The sequence below is a fragment of the Microtus oregoni genome, unplaced genomic scaffold (genome assembly GCF_018167655.1).
Source record: "Microtus oregoni isolate MIOR12 unplaced genomic scaffold, Mior012 000026F_ref0000081, whole genome shotgun sequence".
NCBI classification, from domain to species: Eukaryota; Metazoa; Chordata; class Mammalia; order Rodentia; family Cricetidae; genus Microtus; species Microtus oregoni.
The window spans coordinates 1,375,705-1,402,588 of NW_024543085.1; the positions used below are offsets into that span (position 1 = coordinate 1,375,705).

Genomic DNA, 26,884 nt, shown 5'->3' on the forward strand with positions numbered 1-26,884 from the left:
TAAAGAAAGAACCTGGGCTATCTTTGTTATTGTTTTCTGTAAGGATGTTCCTGAAACTTACATAGACCTTTCTGTCCAACTAGGTTGATGCAAGTTGGAGAAGAATTTTGTGGTAGCAAGTCTGAAGTTTTGCAGGAATCCATTAGAAAGCAAAGTATCAATTATTTCAAGAACCACCACAGGTAAAAATTCAAGAAGATAGGAATAAATGCAGTAGGTGGTGAGACTGTTTATCTAAGGCCTACTTGTATAAGATTAGCTGATTTAAAGCCATTTTTAGCTTTTAATAAATAAATTTATTATATCTCTGTAGGACAGTTGGGGATACTTCATCATGAATATACTAGAAAGTATTGTCATTATTCATTGTAAATCTTAAATTCTTTGTTTTTAATGTGTTGATTATAGGCAGAATTTCTCTGTGTGCTGGCAGCTGCTTCCCAAATAACCACTCAGATTTAATACTAATTATAAATACTTGACCTATTGCTCAGGCTTATTACCACCTAGTTCTTACAACTTAAATTATCCCATTTCTGTTACTCTGCATGCTGCCCCAAGGCTCTTGGCTTTTACTGCTCCTGCTCCTGTATGTCCTGCTTCCCTTTTGTGTGACATAATTTCTTTATGTTCATGAACTAACAGTTTGTACTCACCCAGAGCTATTATTCTTCTGCTAGATGTTATGGATAGTGCAAATATTCTAGCTGAGGCAGTAACAGCCTAGAGTGATCTAGTAATGTGTGGTTATCAAAATATTCTAATTAATAACAGATTCATGTGATTTCATCATTGCTCTGTCAAAGTTATAAAACATTTCCAAGAGCTCTGATAGTGCTTTGAGTAGTATCAGGAAATCGACACCTTTTTAGAAGAAATAAACTTCTCTCATGCCTAAGAAAGGTTTATTTCAAGATTATGATAAGGGACTGGACAGATGGCTCAGCAGTTAAAAGTATGTACTGCTCTGAAGAAGACCTGGGTTTGGGTTCACAGCACCTATTTGTTGGCTCACAGCCTTCTGACCTCTGAGGTTATTGTGCACTTATGATGCGAATATACATAAAATTAAAGGAATAAATATTTTTAGAAGATTATGTAAAACTGAAAAACAGTATTTCTTTTCTCTTCAGGATATGTTCAGCAAATTTCAAGACCAGCTCTCTGAAAATTATAATTGCTAACTTACTAAGAAAAGTATGTTAGGGTATAGTAATATTATGTTAAGAATTTTATGATGAGCAGCAGAGACCACAGCCAGTAGAATAAATGTTTAGCATATATGAGGTTAAATCAATTGGATCAGTCTCCAACACCAATCCTTTTTTTTTTATGTGTATTAGTGATAATAAAGACAATTTATTGTCTGGGTGAACACTCAATACCATCACAAGTCAGAGGAAACCAATGGCAGAGATTTTGCTGAGACACCAAGGAAAGTATCTGAATGAAGCAGTGTAGAGGGTCAGGCAGGGAGTACTATGGCCACCAGGCAGCAGGGAGGAGCTGAAATCTAGGTGCATAGATTTTCCCTAGACCAAAGTCTCTGGGAAAGGGCAGCCCCACTTCCATCTTGACTTCAACCTTCAATTCCAATGCAGATGCTTTATTTCCTGCCTCCAGATCTCAGTGAGAATAAATTCCTCTTTCTTTAAGTCACTCCATTTGTGGTGATTTTCTGTAGGAAACTAGAGTGGAATTGATGGGTTCTGTAGTAACTATGTTTAACATTTTGAGAAACTGTCAAAATTGTTTTCCAAAGCATTTAACAATGTTTTATAGTTGTACTGGTATTGAGTGAGGGCTTCCAGTTTCTTCAGTGTCTTGTTGGTGTTTAGTTCTGTGTTGGGGGAAGTTTCTCTTCCACCAGCAGTTCCCAAATAAACACACTGAAACTTATTAGTTGCAAATACTTGGCCGATAGTTCAGGCTTATTACTGACTAGCTCTTAGAACTTAAATTAACCCATTTCTATTAACACATGTATTACCATGTGACCGTGGCTTTACCTGTCCTCCAGCATGTCTTGCTCCCTCTGTGTCTCATGGTGACTCTATTGTCTCTGCCCTTCTTCCTCCCAGCATTCTCAGTTTGTCCATCCTGCCCATGCTTCCTGCCTGGCTACTGGCCAGTCAGTTCATTATTAACCAATGAGAGTAATATATGTTCACAGTTTACAGAAGGATTATTCCACAGCATTTCTGTCTTTCTGATTGTAACTGTCCTGGTAGATGTAAGTGGTATCTTGTAGTTTTAGTTTGCATTTCCTTAATAAATGAAGATGCTGCCAGCTTTTTATGTGCTTATTGGCTTTTTATGTATCTTCTCTGATGATGTATGTTTAAAGCTCTTGCCCATTTTTAACTGGGTTATTAGTCTTTTCAATGTTAAATTGGAAAATTTTATAGTTTTAGTTCCTATTTAGACTCACTGTTTTTCCCCTGTGGTTTTTATTGAAAGACACAATCATTTTAGGAATTACCAGCTGTTACCTGTCCAAACACCGCTTCAGCTCTTTCTTCCTCTCTTCTTTGTGCGATTGCATGAACATGATATCTTTTATTCTCCCTTTTCCTTTCTCCCCCCTCCCTCCCCTCTCTGTGTGTTTGTGCATGTGTGCGTGTGTGTGTGTGTGAGTTTCCGTGCATGTGTTTGCAGTCCAGAGGTTGACATTGACTGGTCTTTCTGTAAGTACTCTTCACTCTATTTTTGAGACAGGGTCTTTCACTGATTCAGAGCTTACCAGTTCTGGAAGGCTGCCTCCTATTTCCATTTCCCTGACACTGAAATACAGGTTTCTACCTGGCTGTTGATATGGGTGCTGGGAATACAAACTCAGTTCCTCATGCTAGTGTGGCAAACATTTTATCAATGGAGTCATTTTCTGTTGCATGTTCACTATATCTGTGTGCGTGTGCATGTGCGTGTGTGTGTGTGATCTGTTATCCATCTATCTATCTATCTATCTATCTGTCACCCATCATCATCATCAGTCCTTGCTCTACCTAATGTTAAGATCTTTTCTGTTCAGTCATTTTACTTAAAATCAGTGCTTTGCAATTTGTGCTTCAGCTTGTAGGTATTTTCTTCTGGTAACCTTGCTGTGCCATTTTACTTTTCAGTCAGGCTTTAACTGAAGGTATTCTATTTTTCAGTTCTCAAATGCCTTTTTGATAGTTGGCTTTTAAAATTTACGTATTTATTGAGATATAGTCTCTGTGTAGCCCAGGCTGGCCTGAATGATAGTTCTCTTCATCCTCATGAGTGTTGTAATTCCGGGTACATACCGTGATATCTGTCCATGTTGGTTCTTTATCCTGTCAACTATGGGAATACCCATAACTTGAAGTTAGGGTGCTGATATCTCCAGCAGAACAGATTTTTCGATGTTTTGTATTTCCATATGAAATTTAATATTTTTTAAATTTCTGTGAAGAATTATGTTGGAATTTTCATGGGGGTTGTGTAGCATCCTAGATTGCTTTTGGTAGGATGACCAGTTTCACAATATTAGTCATCCAATTTAGGAGCGGGACATCTTCCATCTCCTGGAATCTTTTTCAGTTCCCTTTTTCAGCATCTCAGCATCTTAATTTTTTCATTGTATAAAGTATTCTTCACCTCTTTGGTTAGATTTATTCCTTTTTTTTTTTTTTTACGCTCAAGGCGAGGATAGTATGTTCTCCTTGATCTCCTTGATATTTTTTTTAAGATTTATTTATTTATTTATTATATATACTGTATTCTGCACCAGATCTCATTACAGATGGTTGTGAGCCACCATGTGGTTGCTGGGAATTGAACTCAGGACCTTCGGAAGAACAGGCAGTGCTCCTAACCTCTGAGCCATCTCTCCAGCCCTCTCCTTGATATTTTTGTCATGTGTATATGTGAAGGCTCAAGATTTTTAAGTGTTAATTTTGTAGCCTATAACTTTGCTAAGTATATTTATGAGCTGTGGTCCCTGTCTAGTTATCCCAATATTTAGAAGTGTTCCTGTTTTTCTAGATATATGTTTTTACTCATCCTTTGTCTGCGAATTTCAATTTATTTAAAAAAAGGTCTTGGTTTTTGTTTTTAGCATGGTAGCAATAGCTGGTGGCATATTGAAGAAAAAGAAGGACTCACCAGGTTTTTATTCATGTAGAAGTAAAGCCTTGTTTTTCTGCATCTTCCTATATAACGTAGCGATAACTCAGAACATCCAGTCAGAGCAGTAGTGTGAAAAGCATCCCCTGTAGTGTAGACGGTAGGAGACTGCTGGGGTGGGAGTGCTGGCCTGCTCAGTTTTAAGTGCGCTGTGGAAGTAGACACTGCTGCAAACCTTTGAGAATGACAATACATAAATATTTGTGGTTTGGTATAACCTGCTAGTTGTGTATTTTGGCACTGGTATATGAATAGTTAAGATAAATTTAAGTATGTTGGCAACAGGTTTTAATTTAGTTCTTTAGTAAAGATTGTATTTGTCTTTCTTTCCTTTTTTTTTTTTTTTTTGGTATTTTGAGACAGGGTTTCTCTGTGTAACAGCCCTCGTTGTCCTAGAACTCTCTCTGTAAACCAGGCTGGCCTCAAACTCACAAGAGATCCGCCTGCCTCTGTCTCCTGTGTGCTGCGATGAAAGGTGTGTGCCACTACTGTCTGGCTAAAAATTGTATATCTTATACACCACTTTTACACTTTTAGGAATATTTACCTTAGTAAATATTTGACATATATTTATTATGTTTCTCTCAAGGATCATGGTATAGCTAACAGAAGCAAGCTTTTGTAGTTTATTGTGCTAATCTGAATGCTTCAAAAGGGGATTATGATGATGATAATTCTGTTGTTATACCATATTTTGTTTCCTCAGTCCTTGCCTTTTTTGTTTAGACTTTTTTTTTCTTTTCTTTAAGAATACGACTTGATGAACTGAGAATGTTCTTAGAGAATGAGACATGGGAACTTTGCCCTGTTAAATCAAATTTCAGCATCTTGCAGCTTCATGTAAGTTTTTCTTAAGAACAAAGAAATATGTCTTCTAGTAACTGTTTTGAATTTTTTTCCTTTAATAACAAAAACATGTATGTGAGCGCTCCTTCCTTGAAAGGGATTCTTAACAGATTCTGTATTAATTATCTACTGCTGATGTACTGAAGTCTATCTTATAATATTTATCTTACATGCTTGAGAAAACTCTTTTGACTAAAAAAGTAACAGGTACAATGAATTTGCTTTTGAATTTAAAAAAGAACCCAGTGTTTTATCGAAGTTTTTCAGAAAATGAGTCAGGTTTTAGTATCATTAACTTAAAATGCTTATTTGTATATGTAAAGTATTAGCAATTTCCTGAAGGCATGAATGGGCACTTAAGTTATAGTTCAGTTACAGATTTGCTTCTATTGTCAAAATGCTTGATAAATGAAAGGTATTTATGAGAAATACTAATTATTATTAGTTAGTTGGATTCTTTGGAAAAAACAGTTTGGGAAAAACTCTTTAATTGGCTTGATTGAGATGCAGTGTAGTAAATATTCCTGCGTCAATGATTATGTTGTAGTTCATGGCCTGAAAGTACATTTTGTTTAGTGAGTTTCTTCAGGTGGAATGGCTTTCTAGAATAAGAAAAAAAATATGAATATACTTAATTATTTTTAAGTGTATAATATTAAGTATATAATATACTTGATTATTATTATTTTTAAATTTTATTTTGTATGTTTAGGTGTTTTGCCTTCATGTATGTTGGTATACCACCAGCGTACAGTGCTAGTGGCAGCCAAATGGGAGCATGGGCTTCCCTGGATCTGGAACTACAGACAGTGATGAGCTGCCGTGTGTGGGCTGGGAATTGAACCTAGGTCCTCCAGAAGACCTAGTGCTCTTTACTGCTGAGCTGTCTCCCTATGTTTAATTTAATAGGAAGGTAGTTTTTATGTTATGTAGTTTCATATCCAGTCCTTTCCTAATATGGTAATACTAAAAATAATTAACACTGATAATCAGTACATGCTCAAGGACAAGAAAAGTAACATAAATTTTAATTAGCACTAATGAAATAACATTAAATTAGCAGAGTCTGTGACTTCTAAATCGTTGTAATTCCTTAACATTTAAAATTTTTTAAGCTTTATATTTTAGAGTATATTTAAGTAAGTTTATTGAATTTTATTTAATAGGTTAACTGTTAATAGATTGATCACACGTGTTTTCATGTGTACTTGGTATGATTATAAGAGCACTTTTAATAGAAAGATTTTATATCTGACTAAGCAAGCTTTACTTTTTAAAAAATGGTTGCCTTGAAAACTATTTACAACTTAAGTATTCAAATATTTTCCTTTAGATTTGTAAAAAAAATCATGTTGTTATATTAAACACTTGTTTAGAGTTATAAAATCAGTGTCATGATTTTCAGGCATTGTGTCAGATCTGATTTCCCATGTAGTTGAAATTTATAAAGAAAACCACCTGGGGCGAGACATGGTTGAATGGTAGAGTGGACAAGTCAGTGCACTTTGTAGAAATGTAAGATACTTTTTCATACTGCCCTTGAACCTTTTCAGACTTAGACTATATGACAAAGACTTAAATTTGTTGTCAGTATTGTTAGGTATAGAAAAATGTTTATTTCTATGGTAAGTTGTCAAGTCAAGAGTTTTGTGATTCAGATGAACTTTAGAGATTATTTGAACCTTTTCTCCAGTTAGCTGTAACCTTGAACTTGGCACCCAGTCTTTCCAGAATCTCTCAGTATGTTCATCTTTTTGATGTGGAAGTTGGGTCAGGTATTGCATCTTTTTAGCTCTATAATTTATTTCCCCAGTCTAGATTGTTCCTCCCCTTTTAAAGATGAGGAAATTGAAATAAAGAGAAGGCAGGTGACATTTCATAATGTCTTGAATATTGCAGTCTAGGAGCAGAAGACACAGCTGGCCCAAATGTAGTTTTCTTTGCTTCTTGGTCGCTAAAGGAAATGAAATGATAGTTACAGATACCAACATAATAAAGGTACATTTGTACTTGATACTTTTCATGTGTCTGTAAGGATGTCTTAATGCAGCAAGCATGAGTCAGCTGTGTCTTAGCAATTGATCTTTTGAAGGATATTTTATTTTAGGTATCCTACCAGGACTTCTGTTGTGTCATTCAAATTTCCTGTCATTTGAAAATGTATCTCTGCCTTTCTTCAAGGAAGGCCAGAGTTGCTTGACCAGGCCAAGTTGTTGACTAAGCTTTTTTTTAGAATGGTTATGTGTTTCTGAGATTGTGATCTCAGATGACTTGCAAGATGTAAAGGCGAATAACTTGAAGATCATTCTCTCCCCACTCTTCCAACTTTTTTTTTCTTTTTTTTTTAATTTTTTTTCCATTTTTTTATTGAGAAAAGGAGAAAAAAAAAAACAAGTTTCCACCTCCTCCCAGCCTCCCATTTACCTCCTCCTCCTCCCACGCTTCTCCCCCTCTTCCCATTCCTCTCCCTCTCCCTCTCCAGTCCAAAGAGCAGTCATCTTCCAACTCTTTATTTACATTGAAGGGATGGATTTGTATGCTTGGATTTTTATTATTTTTATTACTTTTTCTAACAGCTATTTGCTCCTTTCTCAATGTGTAGGAATTTAAATTTCTGGAACAGTCTCGTTCCCCATCAGTCTCACCTAGTAAGCAGCCATTGGTGACTACTTCAAAACCCATGACTTTGTTTGAGCAGTACTGTAGTGCTGGGAATCCATTTGAAATTCAAGCTAACCATAAAGATGAAGAAACAGAAGATGTATTGGCTTCTAATGGGGTATGTGATGTTTTTAAAATGCTTTGTGAAACAGAAGTCAGTTTTACTTTTTCAAAGTATTCTGAAGTGAACTGGTAATTTGCTGGAGTGCTCATTTGTTTACCACTTACGTTTCTTCAATATACTGTGTCTCTACAGAACGACTCTAATACTGTGCTTCATTCACCATGGTGTCCTGAAATACTAGTTTATTCTTGTGGGCTTCATATTCCTTTTAGCGTGTTTACCTAGTTGTGGTTCTTTTGTTCTCATTGAAATACTTTGGTGACAAACACAGAGAGATGGCTGAGGGACTAGTGCTCCTGTACTTTTGTCACGACTCCACTTCTGAATAACTAAGTTGGTATTTCCAAATTCCATGTCTTCTATCTGAGAGTAAGGCTGTCTTAGTCGTTGTCCTAGTGCTGTGAAGATACACCATGATCAGAGCAACACTGATGAAGGGAACATTTCACTGGGGCCGGATGACAGTCCGTGATCATGGTGTGTAGCATGGTGGCACACAGGCAGACATGGTGCTGGAGAAGTTCCTGAGAGTTCTGTATCCGGCTCTATACAGGCAGCAGGAAGAGACAGATACTGTGCCTGACATGGACTTTTGAAACTCCAAAGCCCATCCCCAGTGACAGGCTTTCTCCAACTAGTCCACACCTCCTAGTACCTCTCACATAGTGCCGCTCCCTGGTGACTAAGCATTCAGATACATGGGGCTTTTCATATTCAGATGACCACAAAACTTTTGTCCAGTTGCCTGACAGGATTTAAAACTTTGAGGTATGTTCTGTTAACAGCCCTTTGAGCGGCTTGAGAGAATAGGAAATGTAGGGACTGCTTAGCTGGTAGGAAGGGCTTAAGTACAGTGACATTACATTGGTTTACTTGACATTTTGCCTTCTGCTGTGTCTGTATCTGCAGTAGAGAGCAGTGCCCTGCCCCACAGTTTGACGTAGCATATTTTCAGAAATGTGTCATTTGACCCAGGGTATTACCCTTTGTGCTCTGTAATTTTTGGGGGAACACACTATGACTTTTAATTTTAGACTTGATTTAACCAAATGAGAATTGTTTAGGTTTGAGAAAAATCTGTCTCTTTTATTTTTCTATTTTAGTTTTAAAACCTATTTTTGGGTTGTTTTTTAAAATTGATTTTATTGAGCTGTATATTTTTCTCTTCTCCCCTCCCTTTCTCTCCCCTCCTTCTGCCCTCTCCCATGATCTTCATGCTCCCAGTTTACTCAGGAGATCTTGTCTTTTTCTACTTCCCATGTAGATTAGATCCATGTATGTCTCTCCTGGGTCCTCATTGTTGTCTAGGTTCTCTGGGATTGTGATTTGTGGGCTGTTTTTTTTTCCCTTTATGTCTAAAAGCTAGTTATGAGTGAGTACATATTATATTTGTCTTTCTGGGTTTGAGTTACCTCACTTAATAAAATGTTTTCTAGATCCATCTATTTGTCTGCAAACCTCAAGATATCTTTTTTTTGGCTGTATAGTACTCCATTATGTAAGGGTACCACATTGTCCTTATCCATTCTTCAGTTGAGGGGCATTTTTGTTTCCAGGTTCTGGCTATGACAAACAATGCTGCTACGAATATAGTTGAGCACATATCCTTGGGGTACAATTGAGCATCCTTTGGGTATATACCCCAAAGTGGTATTGCTGGGTCTTGAGGAAGAGTGTTTCCTAATTTTCTGAGAAATCTCTACACTGATATCCAAAAGGGCTGTACCAGTTTGCACTCCCACCAGCAATGTAAGAGTGTTCCCTTTACCCCACAATCTCTCCAGCATAAGTTGTCATCAGTGTTTTTGATCCTGGCCATTCTTACAGGTGTAAAATGGAATCTCAGAGTAGTTTTGATTTGCATTTCTCTGATGACTAAGGATGTTGAGCATTTCCTTAAGTGTCTTTCAGCCATTTTAGATTCCTCTGTTTAGAGTTCTCTGTTTAGGTCTATAACCCTGTAGTAATGGGGCGGTGGGGCTGCGTTCCCAGCACCCCGGCCGCCTGCTCGGCTAGCTTATGCCCCGAAATAACAACACACAAACTGTATTCATTTAAACACTGCTTGGCCCATTCTCTTCTAGGCTAATTCTCACATATTAATTTAGCCCATTTCTAATCATCTGTGTATGGCACCCCAAGGTGCGCTTACTAGGAAGATTCTAGGCTATGTCCATCCTGGGTCAGAGCTTCATCCCGGGAGCGGGGCATGGCGTCTCTCTCTGGCGTCTGCTCCCGAGAGAAGAGCTGTCAAGACTGAGCTCACTTCCTCTTCCTCCCAGCGTTCTGTTCTGTTTACTCCTCCCACCTATCCTCTAACCAATAAAATGGGCCAAGGCAGTTCCTTTATTAGCCAATGACCTTCCTCCATCATAACCCTCTTTTTTTATTGGATTATTTTTTCTTTTGATGACCAATTTCTTGAGCTCTTTGTATATTTGGAGATCAGCCCTCTGTCTGATGGGAGGTTTGTGAAGATCTTTTCCCATTCTGTAGGCTGTCGTTTTGTCTTGTTGACCGTGTCCTTTGCTTTACAGAAGCTTCTCAGTTTCAGGAGGTCCCATTTATTGTTTCTCTCAGGGTCTCTGCTACTGGGGTTTTATTTAGAAAGTGGTCTCCTGTGCCAATGTGTTCAAGTGTACTTCCCACTTTCTCTTCTATGAGGTTCAATGTGGTTGGTTTTATGTTGAGGTCTTTGATTCATTTGGATTTGAGTTTTGTGCATGTTGATAGATATGAACCTGTTTTCATTCTTCTACATATTGACATCCAGTTATGCCAGCACCATTTGTTGAATATGCTTTTTTTGCATTTTATATTTTTTGTTTCTTTGTCAAAAATCAGGTGTTTGTAGATATGTGGTTTGATATCCAGCTCTTCAATTCAATTGTCTTGCTGTCTGTTTTTATGCCAATACCATGCTGTTTTCAGTCCTGTAGCTCAGTAGTAGAGTTTGAAGTCAGGGTTTTGATGCCTCCAAAAGTTACTTTATTGTACAGGATTGTTCTGGCTATCCTGAGTGTTTTGCTTTTCCATATGAAGTTGAGTATTGTTCTTTTGCGATCTGTAAAGAATTTTGCTGGACTTTTCATGGTCATTGCATTGAAATCTGTATGTAATGTTTTAGGGATATCTATTAAGTTCATTTGATTCATAATGTCTGTTAGTTTCTTTATTTCTCTGTAAATTTCTGTCTGACAGATCTGTCCATTGATGAGAGTGGGCTGTTGAAGTCTCTCACTTCTAGTGTGTGGGGTTTAATATGTGATTTAAGCTTTAGAAGTGTTTCTTTTACATATAAGGGTGCCCTTGTATTTGGGGCATAGATGTTCAGTATTGCGATTTCCTCTTTATGGATTTTTCCTGTGACTAATATGAAATGCTCTCTTTTGTCTCTTTTGATTGATTTTTTTTTAATTTGCAGTCTATTTTGTTAGATATTAGGATAGCTACACTAACTTGTTTCTTAGGTTCATTTGACTGGAATATTTATTGGTTCCCAACCCTTTACTCTTATGTGATGTCTGTCTTTGAGCTTTGTAGAAGGAGATAACTGCTTGTTGGTTCTGGCTACCCGACTAGCTTAGACCCGAAATAATCACACATAAACTGTATTAATTAAATCACCGCTTGAGCCATTAGCTCTAGCTTCTTATTGGCTAACTCTTACATATTAATTCAACCCATTTTTATTAATCTATATATAGCTATGTGGCTGTGGCTTACCAGCTAAAGTTACCAGTGTCCCTCTCTGGCTGGTCTCAAACTCACAGAGATCCTCCTGCCTCTGCCTCCTGAGTGCTGGGATTAAAGGCGTGCGCCACCATCGCCCGGCTCCATAGCTTATTTCTGACTCTGCTCTTCTTTCTCCCAGCATACAACCTAGGTTTCCCTGCCTGGTTCTGTTCTTCTCTGCCATAGGCTCAAAGGAGTTCTTTATCCATTAACCAATAAAAGCAACACAGAGACAGAAGGACCTCCCACACCATTTTACCTTTTCTGTTTAAAAAAAGGAAGGCTTTAACTTTAACATAGTAAAATTACATGTAATAAAAGTTACTAAGCAAGGAGTACAGTTGCAATATTTATATCTACTTCCTATCCTTCAACTCCATCAAAGACTCCAGAAGGATATAATATTAAGTAAGTAAAAAGGAGGTGCATTGTAAGCAACTTCCAAAACTCTAGAATTGACAGAGACATCTCACTGATTGGGCAGTCACCCAAAGTTCTTTTGTACCATTGGAATATCCATCTTCAGCCTGCTGGCCCATAGTATCCAGCAGACTTTTCCATGAAGCAGGAAATTCCAAAGACAGTTCTACCTATATTGTCAGTCATTTTCTTCTGTGTCCTGCAGAATGTCTGGCAGACTCTCATGAAGCAAGAACCCCAAAGGATGGTCTCACCTTTAGGCAAGTTCAGCAGTCATTTCTCTGTGGGTCGTGCATGTTCAGTTCAGCAGTCCAGGCAGGAGCAGTTTCTTGCCCAGATGGCTAACCAACTCCATAAGGAGCATCTTCAATGCCCTTCTTCCTCTTGCAGTAGCTTGTGCTGCCAGGAGCAGATGTGTCTCCTAGTCATGAAATGTCCCCAGTTATTAAATTAAAACATTTTAAATACCATATTCTGAAGATCTCTGAAAGATTTGAAGAATACCTATGTAACTGAAATATATCTCTATACATCTAGAAAATCTAACAAAAATGACTACAAGCTTGACTATTATAGATGAGTATTTGTTAACTTATATTTCTTAATTATATGTTACATTTTTAAATGAGCTACACAAACACAATACCTTAATGAAGATCAGAAATACTTATACATATAACAACATTGACCTTAAATTTGAATCAATAAACAAGATCCATACTAATGAAAATTATTCATATCTATATCATATCCTTCTTTAAATGTAAATAAACATTTATAGACAATATTTGGGAATATGGGCATAGTTTTCTCCATACTGCTTCCTGCTGATTGTTGGGTGTATTAATTTTTGGTGTTGTTCATGGCAACCTTTGAAGGGGGTGTCTTTTTCCATCACACCACACCAGTCTGGAAGCAATCCACAGGCTCTCATCCTCTGTGGAAACAAAAGAAGAACCTCTTTTCCAAAGCAACATATCCTTAGACTTAAATTTGGAAGTCATAATAGCTTTATAATATACATGCTCGTTTAGCTTAGCAGCCCTCACAATGAAATGTCTCTCTGTACTTAGCTCCTTCACAGTCAAAAGATTAAAAGATAACACAATAATCTACATAATCCAGACTCTGTGAATTTTCTATTTTTACTTGACATATTTTTCTTTTCTCCTTTTAATCTATGAGTATCTGTACTCCGTCTCTTTAAAGACTTAACCCTTTTCTTTAAAGCATTAACTTTATTTTATGACTCTCTATATTCTTTTTCTTCTTTCTTCCAGGCTTTCGTACATTTATCCAACACTATGACTCATCTGGATTTGTCTTTATTGCATATCTGAAATTCTTTGCTGTCCAGGAGCATTTTTTAAAATGCTAAGCCCTTCTTAAAACTTAAGTAATGCCATTACTATGCTATATATGATACTGCCTGCTTGTCTGCTCAGTCCAGCATGGTGGAGCCTCTGAGGACCATGTATCCAGCCCCATTCTCAGACACACGGCCAGTCCATGTTGCTGTTAAGCAGTCTGCAGCAGTCTGCTCACAAACCCCATCAAAATGCTCCATCTCCTGAAAGAGCCAGAAGTCACGCTGGCAGCAAGGCCCAGAAAGCTGGCATTTCTAATTGGTCGTGGCTGAATCAGGAAAACCTCTCTTAAGGGAGCTGTGACATGCCGCCAGCAATCAGCAAGAAGCTGTGTTAAACTCTGTATTTTTGTGTCTAGAATTTCTTTTCAAGCTTTCTAAGGTTTTACATGGATTTTAGCCAACCACATTGGTGCCAATTTGTATAAAGAGAAAGCCGCTTGTTAGTTCCTGGCTGCCCGGCTAGTTCAGGACCGAAGTAATCACACAGAAACTGTATTCATTAAATCACTGCTTGGCCAATTAGCTCTTGCGTCTTATTGGCTAACTCTTATATATTAATTTAACCCATCTCTATTAATCAGTGTATCGCTATGTGGCAGTGGTTTACTGGCTAAAGTTCCAGCGTCTGTGTCCAGTGGTTCTATATGGTGTCTCTCTAATTCCACCCTTCTTTCTTCCAGCATACAGCCTAGCTTTCCCTGCCTAGTTCTGTTCTTCCCTGCCATAGGCTCAAAGGAGTTCTTAGACAGAAGAAGCTCCCACTCCAGAGGTTGAAGTGTGTTTCTTGTATGCAGCAGGAGGATGTATTGTGTTTTCTTATCGAATCTTTTAGCCTATGTCTTTTTATAGGTGAGTCCATTTATATGAAGGGATGTTAATAATCAGTGATTGCTAGTTCCTGTTATTTTAGTTTTAGTAATGTTATTGTGTAAGTTTTTCACTTCTTTGGGATTTGCTGCTGTGAGAGCATCTATTGTGTATGTTTTGTGGATGTAGCTAACTTCATGGGTTGGAGTTTTCCTTCTAGTACTTTGTTTAGGGTTGGGTTTGTAGCTAGGTATTGGTTAAATCTGGTTCTGTCATGGAATGTCTTGTTTTGTCCATCTATAGTGATTGAAAATTTTGCTGGGTATAGTAGTCTGGGTTGATATCCAAGGTCTCTTCATGTCTGCATAACGCTTAACCAGGCTTTCATTATCTCCAACCTTTATATGTTACTTGGCCTTTTTCCTTTGCAGCTCTTAATATTCTTTCTTTATTTTGTATGTTTAGTGTTTTGATTATTATGTGTCAAGGGTACTTTTTTTTTGATCCTGTCTTTTTGCTGTTCTGTAAGCTTCTTGTGTCTTCATATACATATCTTTCTTTAGGTTGGGAAAGTTTTCTTCTGTGATTTTTTTTTAAATATATTTTATGTGCTTTAGAGTTGAACTTCTTTTTCTACTATCCCTATTATTCTTAGGTTTGGTCTTTTCATGGTGTCGTATATTTTCTGGATATTTTGTGTTAAGCTTTTGTTAGATTTTATTGTTTTTTTTTTTTGACTAGTGAGTCTATTTCCTCTATTGTATCTTCATTGGTTGAGATTCTCTCTTCCATCTTTTGTATTCTGCTCCTTACACTTGTATTTGTGGCTCCTGATCATTTTCCCCATAATTTCCATTTCCATAAATGATGTGGGACATCCTTCTGTCCATATTTTGCTTTTATTGGTTAATTAATAAAGAACTGCTTTGAGCCTATGGCAGGGAAGAAAGAACAAGGCGGGCAAAGCTAGGCTGTATGCTGGGAGAAAGAAAGGTGGAGTCAGAGAGAAGCCATGGAGCTGCCGCCAGAGTCAGACATGCCGGAACTTTGCTGATGAGCCACGACCTCATAGTGATATACAGATTAATAGAAATGAGTTAAATTAAGATGTAAGAGCAATAAGAAGCTAGAAATAATGGGCCAAGCAGTGATTTAATACAGTTTTTGTGTGGTTATTTTAGTCCCTACTCCTACACAGAATTCCATTGGTTTGTGTTTATTTATTGTCTCTATTTTGGTTTTCAGGTCTTGAATTGTTTCTTTCACCTGTTTGTTTTTTTTTTTTCTTGGTTTTCTTTAAGGGATTTTTTGATTTCTTCCCTTTTTTTGTCTTTTTCTCCATTTCTTTGAGGGAATTTTTCATTTCCTCTTTAAGGGCCTCAAACATTCTCCTAAAGTTATTTTTAGGTCATTTTCTTCTACTTCATCTGTATTTGGGTGTTCACGTCTTGATATTGTAGGCCTATTAGTTTTTTTGGTTCCATGTTGCTCTTCGTGGTATTGAGTGTGTTCTTACCTTGTCTACCCATCTTCTCCTCTGATTTGTGTAATTGGGGCTGTGTCGCAGGTGCCAGTAGATCCAAGGCTCAGATGGTTGTTCCTTGTGGTCCATTCAGGGCCATGGTTCCAGTTACACCTAAGGTCTTCTGGTGTTCCTAGGGTTCACTCAGTGCTCCCGGGTGTCGCTCTGCAGTCCCAGGGTTGTTCAGCCCTGCTCCCATGGAGGTTGCTTCTAGTGTGGAGGTCACTGTTTTAGGCCTGCTCTGGCTGAGGTCACTGATTCAGGCCTGCTGTGGTGAGGGTTGCTGCCTCAGGCCTGTTCCCACAGATGTCCCTGGCTTGCACCCAGTTTGCAGGGGTTGGTCTCTGGCTCAGGTCTCAGCTCCCTTGTACCTGCTCCTTTGGTAGCAACCTAGCCCTGCTCTGGTGAAGGTCGCTAGCTCAAGCATGCTTTGGAAGAGCTTGCTGGCCTAGACCTGTTTCTGCATTTGTGCCTGTCTTGGGCCTGTTCCCCCAGAGGTCCCTGTTTTGGGCCTGGTCTCGCAAGGTCTCTGGATTTGGCTTTCAGTGGTCACTCCCTGTGGATGTCGCTGCCTTGGTCGTTGGCTCAGGCTTGCTCTGGCGGAGGTTGTTGGTTCAGGCCTTGGCAAATTTTTGAGACAGGGTTTCTTTCCGTGGTTTTGACTGACCTACAACTCTTTATGTAGACCAGACTCGTCTCAAACTCACAGTGATATATAGAACTCTTGCCTGTATGTTGATAGGATCAACGTGTATCTGAATACAGGGAAATGTAATACATTTTTTTAAAAAAAATAATTACTAGTGTAGAATCTAATCTTTTAGTAGGTCTCTGGTTCATATCTGAGTAAGGCCTGACATTTTACCCCAGGAACAGACTGCCCAAAAGTAGAATTTAGGGCACAAACGTCTTTCCATGCTGTCATCATGTTTGTCCCCTCAGCATAAGGGATTAAGAATTGACTATATATGTGGTTAAAGATATAATCTCTGAGAGAACTTGGCACAGTACATGGTCACAACTGCAGAGAATACCAGCACATACTTAGTCAGGGTATGCCTGACACTGAAGATTATGAGGTGGTGATACCTTGCTTTGCAACTTCCTTTCTCTGCTGGCGTTTGTCCATAGTGCCATAGCAGCAAGAAAGATCTCAGGGAGGAACCCGTGCTTCAGGAGTGAGCCTCTCAGGAGGCCTCCTGGTGCCACTGTTACCTTTGTAGCTGTTCATGCAGCTGGACATCCTCACAGTTAGACGAGTACTCTGTATGCTGAGTGTATTTATTAAACCAAAGTAGTGGTTCTAGGGCTAGAATTGGATCCTCAACCTTTTAAAGAAGTAACAACTTGAAAGTAAATATTGCAAAACCACCAGAAGATCTTTTTAAGTCTAAAATATACTCTTTATTCTTTGCTGTCCACTGGGGTATTAGTTGTGGTTGTTAATATTTGGTTTGTTTTCATTTACAAATATATAACACTAATGATGTTTTCATTTTCCTTTCTTTTTGAGCTATTTAAAGTAAGGTAAAATAGAAAAATGGAAGGAGATTTGAGTCTTCATGGTAAAATTAAAACTAAATTAAGAATTTTCCTTTAGCCATTTCTTTAAAATCACGTGTATTTTTGTGCTTAGCGATTACAGTGAAGTGACCCTGTTTTCCATTCCTGCATATCCCACTGTGTTCTCTGCAGTATGAATCTGACGAGCAGGAGAAGAGTGCCTATCAGGAGTATGACAGTGACAGTGATGTTCCTGAAGAGCTGAAGCAGGATTACGTGGATGAGCAGACAGGCGATGTGCCCGTGAAGAGGTGACTGACGTGGGACTGGGTGGCGCTTGCGTTCCTTTGATGGTTAAGAGATAACAAAAATTAAAATTTTAAGTGGTTATTGATATGGCAGTAATTAATGTACCTTAAAAAATGATTTCTGAAAGGCTTGAATGTGTAGGTTTCTCCCATAACAGTGAAATTTTAGGAAAAAGAACACAATATTTATATGAAAAACTTGAGTTAAGCAAAGCCTAACTTGGTGTTCCACAAATCAATTTACTTAATGGAAATTCACTGTTCAGAAAATATCAGTTGATTCTACTTGGACCTACTGGATTAAATGTAGCTTTTATTTTGATTTATACAACACATTTGACATTATAAAAATTGCTCTGAAATTTGCTCATTCAGTCAGTGGTATTATGAATTCTTCTGTCCCACAGAACACTTTCTTTCACCGATCTATATTCTTTCTCTTGTACATTAATTCCTCAGAGTAATACACTTTATTGTGATTTTTGGTGTGTTTATCATTGCCATTGATTTTTGCAGCAATATTCTAATTTCTTTTTAATTATTATTTTGTTTTATTTAGAATTTCATATATGAATACTACATTTGCATCATTTTTAGCTCATCCTCTTTCAACTCTTATGTCCCTTTCCACTCCCACTTAAATCCATGACCTCTTTTTCAGTGATGTTGTCACACATGTTCACCAGCACAGTCTGCTCAGTCCATTTAATGTTGATCATGGATATGTGGGGTTACATCCCTGAGACAGACTGATTTCACTGTCTTAGCAGCCTGTAGCTCATCTAGCAATGGGGGTCTCAAAATTTTATCCTTCCTTGTTCTCATTTTATTAAAAGGTATAGTGTCATGCGCTGGTGGAATGGCTTAATGGATGAAGGCATTTGTTGCCAAGTGTGATGACGTGGGTTTGAGCCCCAGCTTCCACTTGGTAAGAAAGGACCTGCTCCTGTTGTTGCCCTGTGACGTCCACACATGCCCCTTGGCACTCAATGTCACTGCCACCCCCACTCCCAAAATAAATGTAATTTAAAGAATAGAAAAATACTACCACAAGCTAATATCTTCAAAAGTCATAAAAGTTACTTTATCATCTCCTAAAACTTTGAGCCTAATCAAAGAGCTTTCAGTTTGGAGATCAATCATTTCTGCAGTGTTCTTGCTTTTCTAGTCTTTTGGTTTTATATTTTATTTTTTTTATTAAGGCTGCCTGCCAGTAATTAGGTTCTGTTTTATGATAAACTTTACTTTTTAAAACTATGATAATTTTATTTAGAATTATTGTCACTTCTATCCAATTAAATGGACCTGATATGCTGAAGTGATTAATGTCAGATGTTTTTAGTTAATATACACATATATTTAAGTGATAGATTTAAGTATACTTTACACTTAATTAATAATTATTAACTTGGAACCTTAACATAAGAGTGAAAATTCATATAGTTGTAAATATATTGATTGTGAAGGTTTGATTTTATTGGGTTTTGCATATTTAAGACATTAACATATCTTTGAGCTGGACAGGATGATTTTGTTGTATTTATTAGATATGTTTAAGAAATGTTAAGGCGAAGGGAAAGCTTTGTTTTAATTGAAACGGACACGTAAGGTAGTGTGTGCTAAGCATGTATCTCCACTTTTGTTGGAGTTACTGTAGCTTCTTACCTCCAGACTCTCTTCCCTTGTAAACTATTCTTGTTGTACACTGAGATTTTTCCTTAGATAGGAATTTGATCCAATTCCTTGGTGTTTTCCTTGCTTATGTTTTATTGGCTCACCTTTGCAGTTAGAGAACCTGCATAACCCTTAGGCTTGATGCTTTCGTCTCTGCTTGCCTCTCTCCTGGCACTGTCCTTTGCTCACGTATTGCACATGGCAGCAGACTCTGTTTGCTCTGCCTGATCCATAACTACACCCTTTCTAAGATATTTTTACTGATTTTTCTGAGAATTTCATTCATTTTGGTCATATTCATCTTATCATGTTATACCCTTCAAAAAATGGTATGTGTGTGTGTGTGTGTGTGTGTGTGTGTGTATACACACACGAAACTTCTGCTTCTCTTTTGGAAATTGTGTTAACCTCATACTCAGTCATCATATCTTCTTTTAATTCCAGTTCCATAGAGGATGTTTTTCTTATAAGTTTCTGAAATCCATAGGTTTGATACATTTGTACCTAGGTGTATAACTTCTGTAGGAAAATCCCGTGTTTCAGAAGTCTTAACAGATTTTAGAATAGTTGCCACTCCCAGGCCTAGTACACAGCTCCTGTACTGGCTCAGCCTCACATCAGACATACAGCAAAAGCAGCCCAGCTGCTAAGGGTGTATCACAGAAACAGCTGGAATCATCTAGATGAACTCCGGGACCCAGAACTTGAAAGAACACTCACTTCATCAGGGGATCCAAGGAGTTAAAAAGTGACAGATAAGGAACTTAAAGAAGAAAGCAGACTTTTCTGTCCTGCCAGCAAGTTCCCACAGAACCACACTGAGACCTAGTGTTAATTATGTATGCTAGGCCTGTAGCTTAGCGCTGCTACTAACTAGTTCTTACTACTTAAATTAATTCATAATTCTTATCTAAGTTTTATCACGTGGCTCATGGCTTGTTACCTCATTTTCTGCACATCTTGCTTCCTCTGTTCCTGGCTTGAAACTCCTAAGACTCAGCTCTTCTTCCCAGTCCTTTTAGCCTGGTTCTCCCGTCCAGTCTTCCTGCCCAGCTAGAGGCAATGAGAGTCAACCATATTTATAGTGTACAAAGATTGTTCCACAGCAGAGTGGTGACCAAGAAAACACAAACATAAGTGGAATAAAATAGCTGACTATTTGGGATTTGAAAACTGAATTCAGTAGAGATAGACATGTTGACAAGCACTTAAAGTGGAGTTTACAGAATGCCTAGACTCAAAGAACTCCATTCCTAGAACTTTATTTCTTTGTTTACTGTTTCTCCTCTCACTGGGCTCTGAGTTCGCATATGTGTAGAATTTCAGTAAATAATTTGTGAGTGGGAGCTAGATGATAATCTGTGTAATGACTGGTCTACTAGTCTGAAGTCTAAGGGCATTTCTTTTGTTTTCCATGTGAAGTGTTTCAAGAGAGACCCTTAAGAGCAGGAAGAAATCAGATTACAGTCTAAATAAAGTGAACGCACCAATCTTAACAAATACAACGTTGAATGTAATAAGACTTGTTGGTGAGTAGCCATACCTTTCTTTTTTAAAAAATTATATCAGTTATAGCTTGCTTTAGTTACTGAGTTATTTTTTACTTAAATGTCTTTGCATGGTTAGTGTGTTCTGCAGTGAAGGATTTGAGAATCTTCAGTGTCAGTGCTTCTTATCCTGTAAATGTTCCACATAATAGTGTACAAATATTAGTGTCAATTTCATCTTCCCATTTAGCTACTTAAGTTATTGTGTCTTCTCATTTTTCTGAAGCATTCCGATTGGTTGAGTTAGAGGTCTGTATACAAGGGTGATAGTGCCAATTTCACAGCACAATATTTTTCTGTTTAATTGCCTCATAGAGCTTCCCAGCCTTGCTGCCAGAGAAGCAGAGTGCAGAGTGATTTCTGCTCTTCTCAGACAGGGTTTCAAAGAGGAAACCTTCCAGTTGCAGGGTGTGTCTTGCTACAGATAAGACGTTTAGATGATCTCGTCGAAGGCAAACAGGAACAAATGCCATCCTAAACATACAGCACCAAGGGGGATGTCAGTTTTTAATGTTGGTATTTCAGCATCTCGCATTCTTTCAGGCTTTATGTTTCACAAATAGACCCATGCATTTGGTGGCTAAGTTAAGAGAGCACCTCACACTGCTGTCCACGCTGAGTACGGATGTTAGCAGCTGGCTGCAGAAGCTTTGTGTTCTATTTGTGAGGTTGCCTTTTATCTACTGCTTTGTTTGAGTAACCTCAGCTTTCATGAAATGCTCTATTATCTAAGATAATCTCTAAACATCATCAGTGAATATGATAAAATATACAAAATGCTTTAGTCCTAATCCTCTAGAGAAAAATATGCAAAAGTCATATTGAAATGAGAAGAAAAGATATATTTTTTTCAAGCCCCAGGAAGAAAAAAAGACAGATTGAAAAAGCTATTCTGTGGCTAATTATTGTTAGAATAATTAGCTTTTCTTCTTTTATCCAGGAGAGGTAGCAGAACAGTGGCATGAATAACTCTTTAGAATTTGCAGAATCAGAATTGAAAGGGTGCTAAGAGGTCGTCTGGTGTAAGTCCCCCAATGAGGTTTCTTTCAGTGGTGTCTTAATATGTGGTACTATCATGCTTTTGTTTCATGGCTCAGAGTTGCTCAAAGCCTACTGTGGCACAGAATACTTACTCTGCTGATAAACTGAGCTTGTTGCCAAGAATCCCTTCCAATGTTCAATTAGAATAGTTCTCAATTCTGTGTGTTAGAATCAGGTCCCTAAAAGATAGAGCATTACCTGTGCTTTTTGTTGTCTAGTTTTTCCACCGTCACTGGTCAGCTACGTGAAGGTAGCTTTCTGGCCGTCCTTTCTTCATGCTTTCCACCCCCAGCCCTGTCACTCACTTCTGTGATCTTCACTGATAGATACTCTGAACCTTGTAGGGTCTTGTCATCTCTCTCAACCTCATGGGACTTAAAAGTATTTGATGTTTTGGATACATTGCTTGCGATAGTTTGTCTGATTTTGCTAAATGTGTTAAATTAGAAGCAGCTGTGCCATATCAATGACTTTAGCCACATGAAGTGTCTGGGGGCAGTGCCAAGAAATGTGGATATGTGATACTCTGATAGAGAAAGAGGAAACAGTTAATGGCCACATATAAATGGTCTTTTATTTTTAAACCATAGCCACTTCAAGTGACTAGAGGAGTCATATCTTAGTCTGAATGTTTTACTACATTAAAACAAAATGAATAAGGCTGTCATGTTTCCTTCTGTTAAATCCAACACCAAACATAACTCTTAATTGCTTGGTTAGTGTAGAAATTTGAAGAAGGCTTGTATTCTTCCGTGTCTATTAGAAAGTGGTCCTATTCTTAGTACCCCACCCCCTCCTCCATTCTGTGGACTTTTCTGTCTCCCTGTGTAGCAGGAGCTCCGGGCTGCGTTCCTGCCGCCCGCCTCCTGGCCGCCTGTCTAGCTTTACACCAAAATAGCAACACACAAACTGTATTCATTTAAACACTGCTTGGCCCATTAGTTCTAGCCTCTTAATGGCTAATTCTCACATCTTGCCTAACCCATATTTAGTAATCTGTACAGCACCAGTCTTACTGGGAAAGATTCAGTCTGACCTGGGGGCTTGCTTCATCGCGTCTGCCCTGGAGAGGAGAGACATGGTGTCTGCCTCACTTCCTCTTCCTCCCAGCATTCTGTTCTGTTTACTCCACCCACCTATGTTCTAACCTATCAGGCCAAGCAGTTTCTTTATTAATTAACCAATGAAATCAACAGATTGATATATGACGCTCCCACATCATCCCTGGGGGTGCCTTTCTCATCAGTTTGTGAATATACATAGAGTAGAATTTGAAGAGAGCCTCTCAAGGCAGGGGCAGGAGGTGGAGGGTGAGAGGCAAGAGGTGGGGCTTAGGAGGTAGGGAGATGAAGAATATCTTCACTGAATACTTGAGGACTGGATGGCAAAAGTAGTGCTTTTCCTTGTGTTAATAAGAGAAAAATGTTAGTGGGGCTCCCCATTTCAGAGGCTGGGAGACTTCCCTCTGATACCCTGTGTGAGCAGAAAGGCATGAGAGCCCACCTGTCCCACTGGGGACTAGCTTTGGCCCTCAAGGGTCTGCTCCTTAAGGCAGGTTTTATTTGAACATGGTTGATAGGTTTGAAGGACAGCAGGTACGTTAGCAGAGGCCATATTTCTAATAGCTCCAGAGCTTAAGACAACAAATACACTCAGACCTCTGCACTTAAATTGAAAGCAACATATAGTGGTTTGAGGGATCCAGAGGCAGAGCATGGCTGTGGTGTGCATACAGGGGAAGAGATCCGTTCCTTCATTGATACTTTTCTTTCTCACTCGCTTCATTATTTATTCATTTTACTGCTAAGGATTTTAATTTGAAAGATAATGTGGGGAAGAGGCTTAAAATTAAAATGCCTCCAAGTTAAGCAAAGCCTTTGAAGTCCAGATCCCCTTCCTTGAAGAAAGCACCCCACCTTCTCCTGCTTTCCTTTGGAAGTGTTTATGCGCCTCCTCATCTGCTTGGTTTTACTTTGGGTTCAAGACTCGCCTTACACTGTGCATAGTATTCTTTATCATGTCTTTTCCCCATTTCACATTTCATGAAGCTGCATTGAAAACATCTTTGGTGTGGTATATTGCAGCGTGTTCCATTCTCTCTTTATACTCCTGACGTGTAGTCGCGTGCAGCTTAGCTTTCCACTCTCTGACTTTGAACATTTGTTGTTTCATTTGACATGACATGATAAACAGGGCACAAGAAATACTCTGGAAGAAATAATTTTGCTCTTGTGAAAATATGACTTTAGAACACATTGTCTAAGTGCTTCCCCCGTCTAGATTAAAGAGTGCACACATTCTCCATTCCACTGCAAAGGTTCTGTTAGTTTGCCCTGCTGCCAACAATTTGGGAGGATTGGTTTTTCAGTCTCACTAACACATATCATATAGATTGAGATGCCTGTCTGATAGGCTAAATGACATCTCATTCAGATACGGACTTAATCATGTTTGTGTTCATGCATCTTTTCATATGTTTAAACTACACTTCTGTTTTTGAACTCTTGTTAATATCTCTAGCTCATTTTTCTATTTTAACTTTCGGACACTTCTTTTGAGCCTCTCTGCTTTGTTTCAGGCAGTCTGCCTTCTACTGAATATAAGAGTCATGGAAAGGTCCTTGCCCTTAAGGAGACCAACATTGGAAATAACACACCAAACAACAAAGTTGGGTTATTTTAGCCCCATAAATATGCAGAGAAGAGATAGCAAGAAAGAATGATTAATGTTTCCCCTTTTGTTTAATGATTAATTGGCTTATTGGGAATGGGGCAGACATCCTGATGGACTTTGAAAGTTGAATATATCTCACAGATGAGGAAGTAGATAAAGTCTTTCTAGATAGAAAGAATGTGTGTGTGCAGCACATGGTATGTTTAGCGAGCATGGTGGTTCAGGGAAGATGGGACTGAAAGGTAGGCAAGAACTACTGAAAAAGACCTCATGAAGTGCCCTGTGGAGACATGCGTCTCATTTTAAATTAGAAAGCAGTATTTTCATACGTGGTGTGTAAGGAAAAATGTATGATCTCTTTAGATTGTATACGGTATTAACATTAATGCTGATATTTCATACCTGTTATTATCATATATAAATTTGCTTTAAAATAACTTTAAATTACTTTCAGAGTTGTTAGTTCCATATATAGCCATGTGTATTAAGAGGTTGGCTAAGAAGCACAGTCTTTCAGTATCTCTCTCTAGGAAATAATACTAGATCTTTAAGGGGCTTAGCTAGCATATTCCAGCAACAGGATGAAAACTTACCAGGCACACAGGTAATAGACCTGTTAAGTTTTATTCCAGTTCTTGTTGGGTACTTCGAATACATTGCCCAGGTTGGATTCTCTTTGTTTCCTGTATGCCTTATTTATTAGCCTTTCCATTTTGCCTTTGTATATGCTACACACACACACACACACACACACACACACATTGATGACCTCTCAAGTGTGGCAGAATAATGAACATTTGTAGTAATAGGAGCGGCGGGGCTGCGTCCCCGGCACCCCGGCCGCCTTGCTAGCTTATGCCCCGAAATAACAACACACAAACTGTATTCTTTTAAACACTGCCTGGCCCATTAGGTTGAGCCTCAACCCATTTCTAATAATCCCTACAAACATTACCTTAGCTTATATTTTATTCTTGCATATGCTCTTTTATACTATAAGCTCCAACCAATGAGAAAGAAAACAGGTTTTGCAGCATCTATGTATAGCACCCAGCCAAGTACATTTTACTTTTGTAGATCTCCAGTATCTATAGAACCTTAATGTTGAAAATTTAGTCTCTCAGGGTAACCTTTTCCCAGTGGTCATTACTGCAGTGCCAGGAATTCCCTCCACTCTGGGTGCTTCCTTTCACCGATATATTCCCTATTCCACATGGGAGGTGTAGATATTGCTTGAGGAAATCTTGTGTTCCTTGGCTATGTCATTCAGGAGGTAGCCACGTCCTTCTCTGTGTCTTCTACTGATGAGTTGACCAAGGCAGATGACTTAGGTGTCTCAATTTTAGGTTCTGTCCATGACTGATATTTGATTTCTTTTCTGTCCTCCTGTGTCTCTTCTCCAGGTCTGGAGTTGTGAAGAAAAGCTTTTAATTGTTTCTGTGAAACTTTTCCTTATCTTTAGATTGGACTAGAATTCCATTATACAGCATCCTATGCTCCCTTCAATGCACTCATCATAATTATAATTTTCTTAAGATAACACCAACAGCTGAGATTTATAACCTGTGTATCAACTGTGAATGTTTGATGTCTTGTGAACTCTTTTTAATACCTTTTTTAAACACCTGGAACACAGAGACCCTATGAGATGCACCTGGAAGGTGGGAGAATCCAGTCTCATCTTTCCTAAAACCAACAAGCTCTTCACTTTGGTGAGGAGAAGTTATGGATACTAATTCCCATTTATGGACAGAGTTAAGTTACCACAGACTAGAAAGGAGATCATAAGACTTTCCTGTAATGCATGGCATGGCCTTTCCTGGTCACCTGGGTTGTGTTAGCTAACTGTTCTGTGGCTATCAGAAGCAATGTCCACACTTTCTAAAGCTGGCATGCTGAGTTCAGAGCTGTACTTTCTGCTTCTCTCGAGGTATTAAATCTCACAGGAGTTCACTGCATACTGTAGCTCATGAGAAAGAGCAGGAGGTACCTCATTGCTCCCTAACAGCAGTGCAGAGGATTGCACAGGCAGGAGAATATGGCGGATGGATTCCTGCCACCTTACACAGAGATATTTCCAGGCCACATAGCATGGCAGATTTAGCTTTTACTCAGATAAAAAGGATTTATATGCTGCTTCCCAGAGTTGAGGTGGTGAAGATAGCTCCCACCTGGCAGTCTCAGAGGTAGTGAACATGCCTCCACCATGTTGGATTCTTCAGAGCCAAAAGGCAAAGCAGCCTTAGTCCTTCCAGACTAATGTGGTTTGTTAGACCAAGACCCCCCGAAAGGTTGCCAAAAACACCCCCTAAAATTACTTCTCCCAACAAAAAGCAGGAAGCAGTTTGGAGAGAACTATGCCCAAATTCCCAAATATTGTTTATAAATGTTTGTTTACATTTAAAGGGGGATATGCTATAGAGATTTTCATTGGTATGGATCTTGGCTTATTGATACAAATTTAAGGCCATATATATATATATATATATATATATATATATATAT

General features: G+C 38.4%; 1 protein-coding gene across 2 annotated transcripts in view; it reads left to right on the top strand.

Moving 5' to 3' along the window:
• The window catches only part of Vps50 (VPS50 subunit of EARP/GARPII complex), a 104,220-nt gene that overhangs the window by 51,425 nt on the left and 25,911 nt on the right, over positions 1–26,884 (top strand). For both annotated transcript variants that reach the window (XM_041675733.1, XM_041675734.1), the window contains 5 exons: positions 84–182; positions 4,899–4,989; positions 7,598–7,774; positions 17,329–17,447; positions 20,541–20,647. In XM_041675733.1, the coding sequence (XP_041531667.1) occupies positions 84–182; positions 4,899–4,989; positions 7,598–7,774; positions 17,329–17,447; positions 20,541–20,647 (593 nt within the window). The remainder of the gene's footprint in view (positions 1–83; positions 183–4,898; positions 4,990–7,597; positions 7,775–17,328; positions 17,448–20,540; positions 20,648–26,884) is intronic.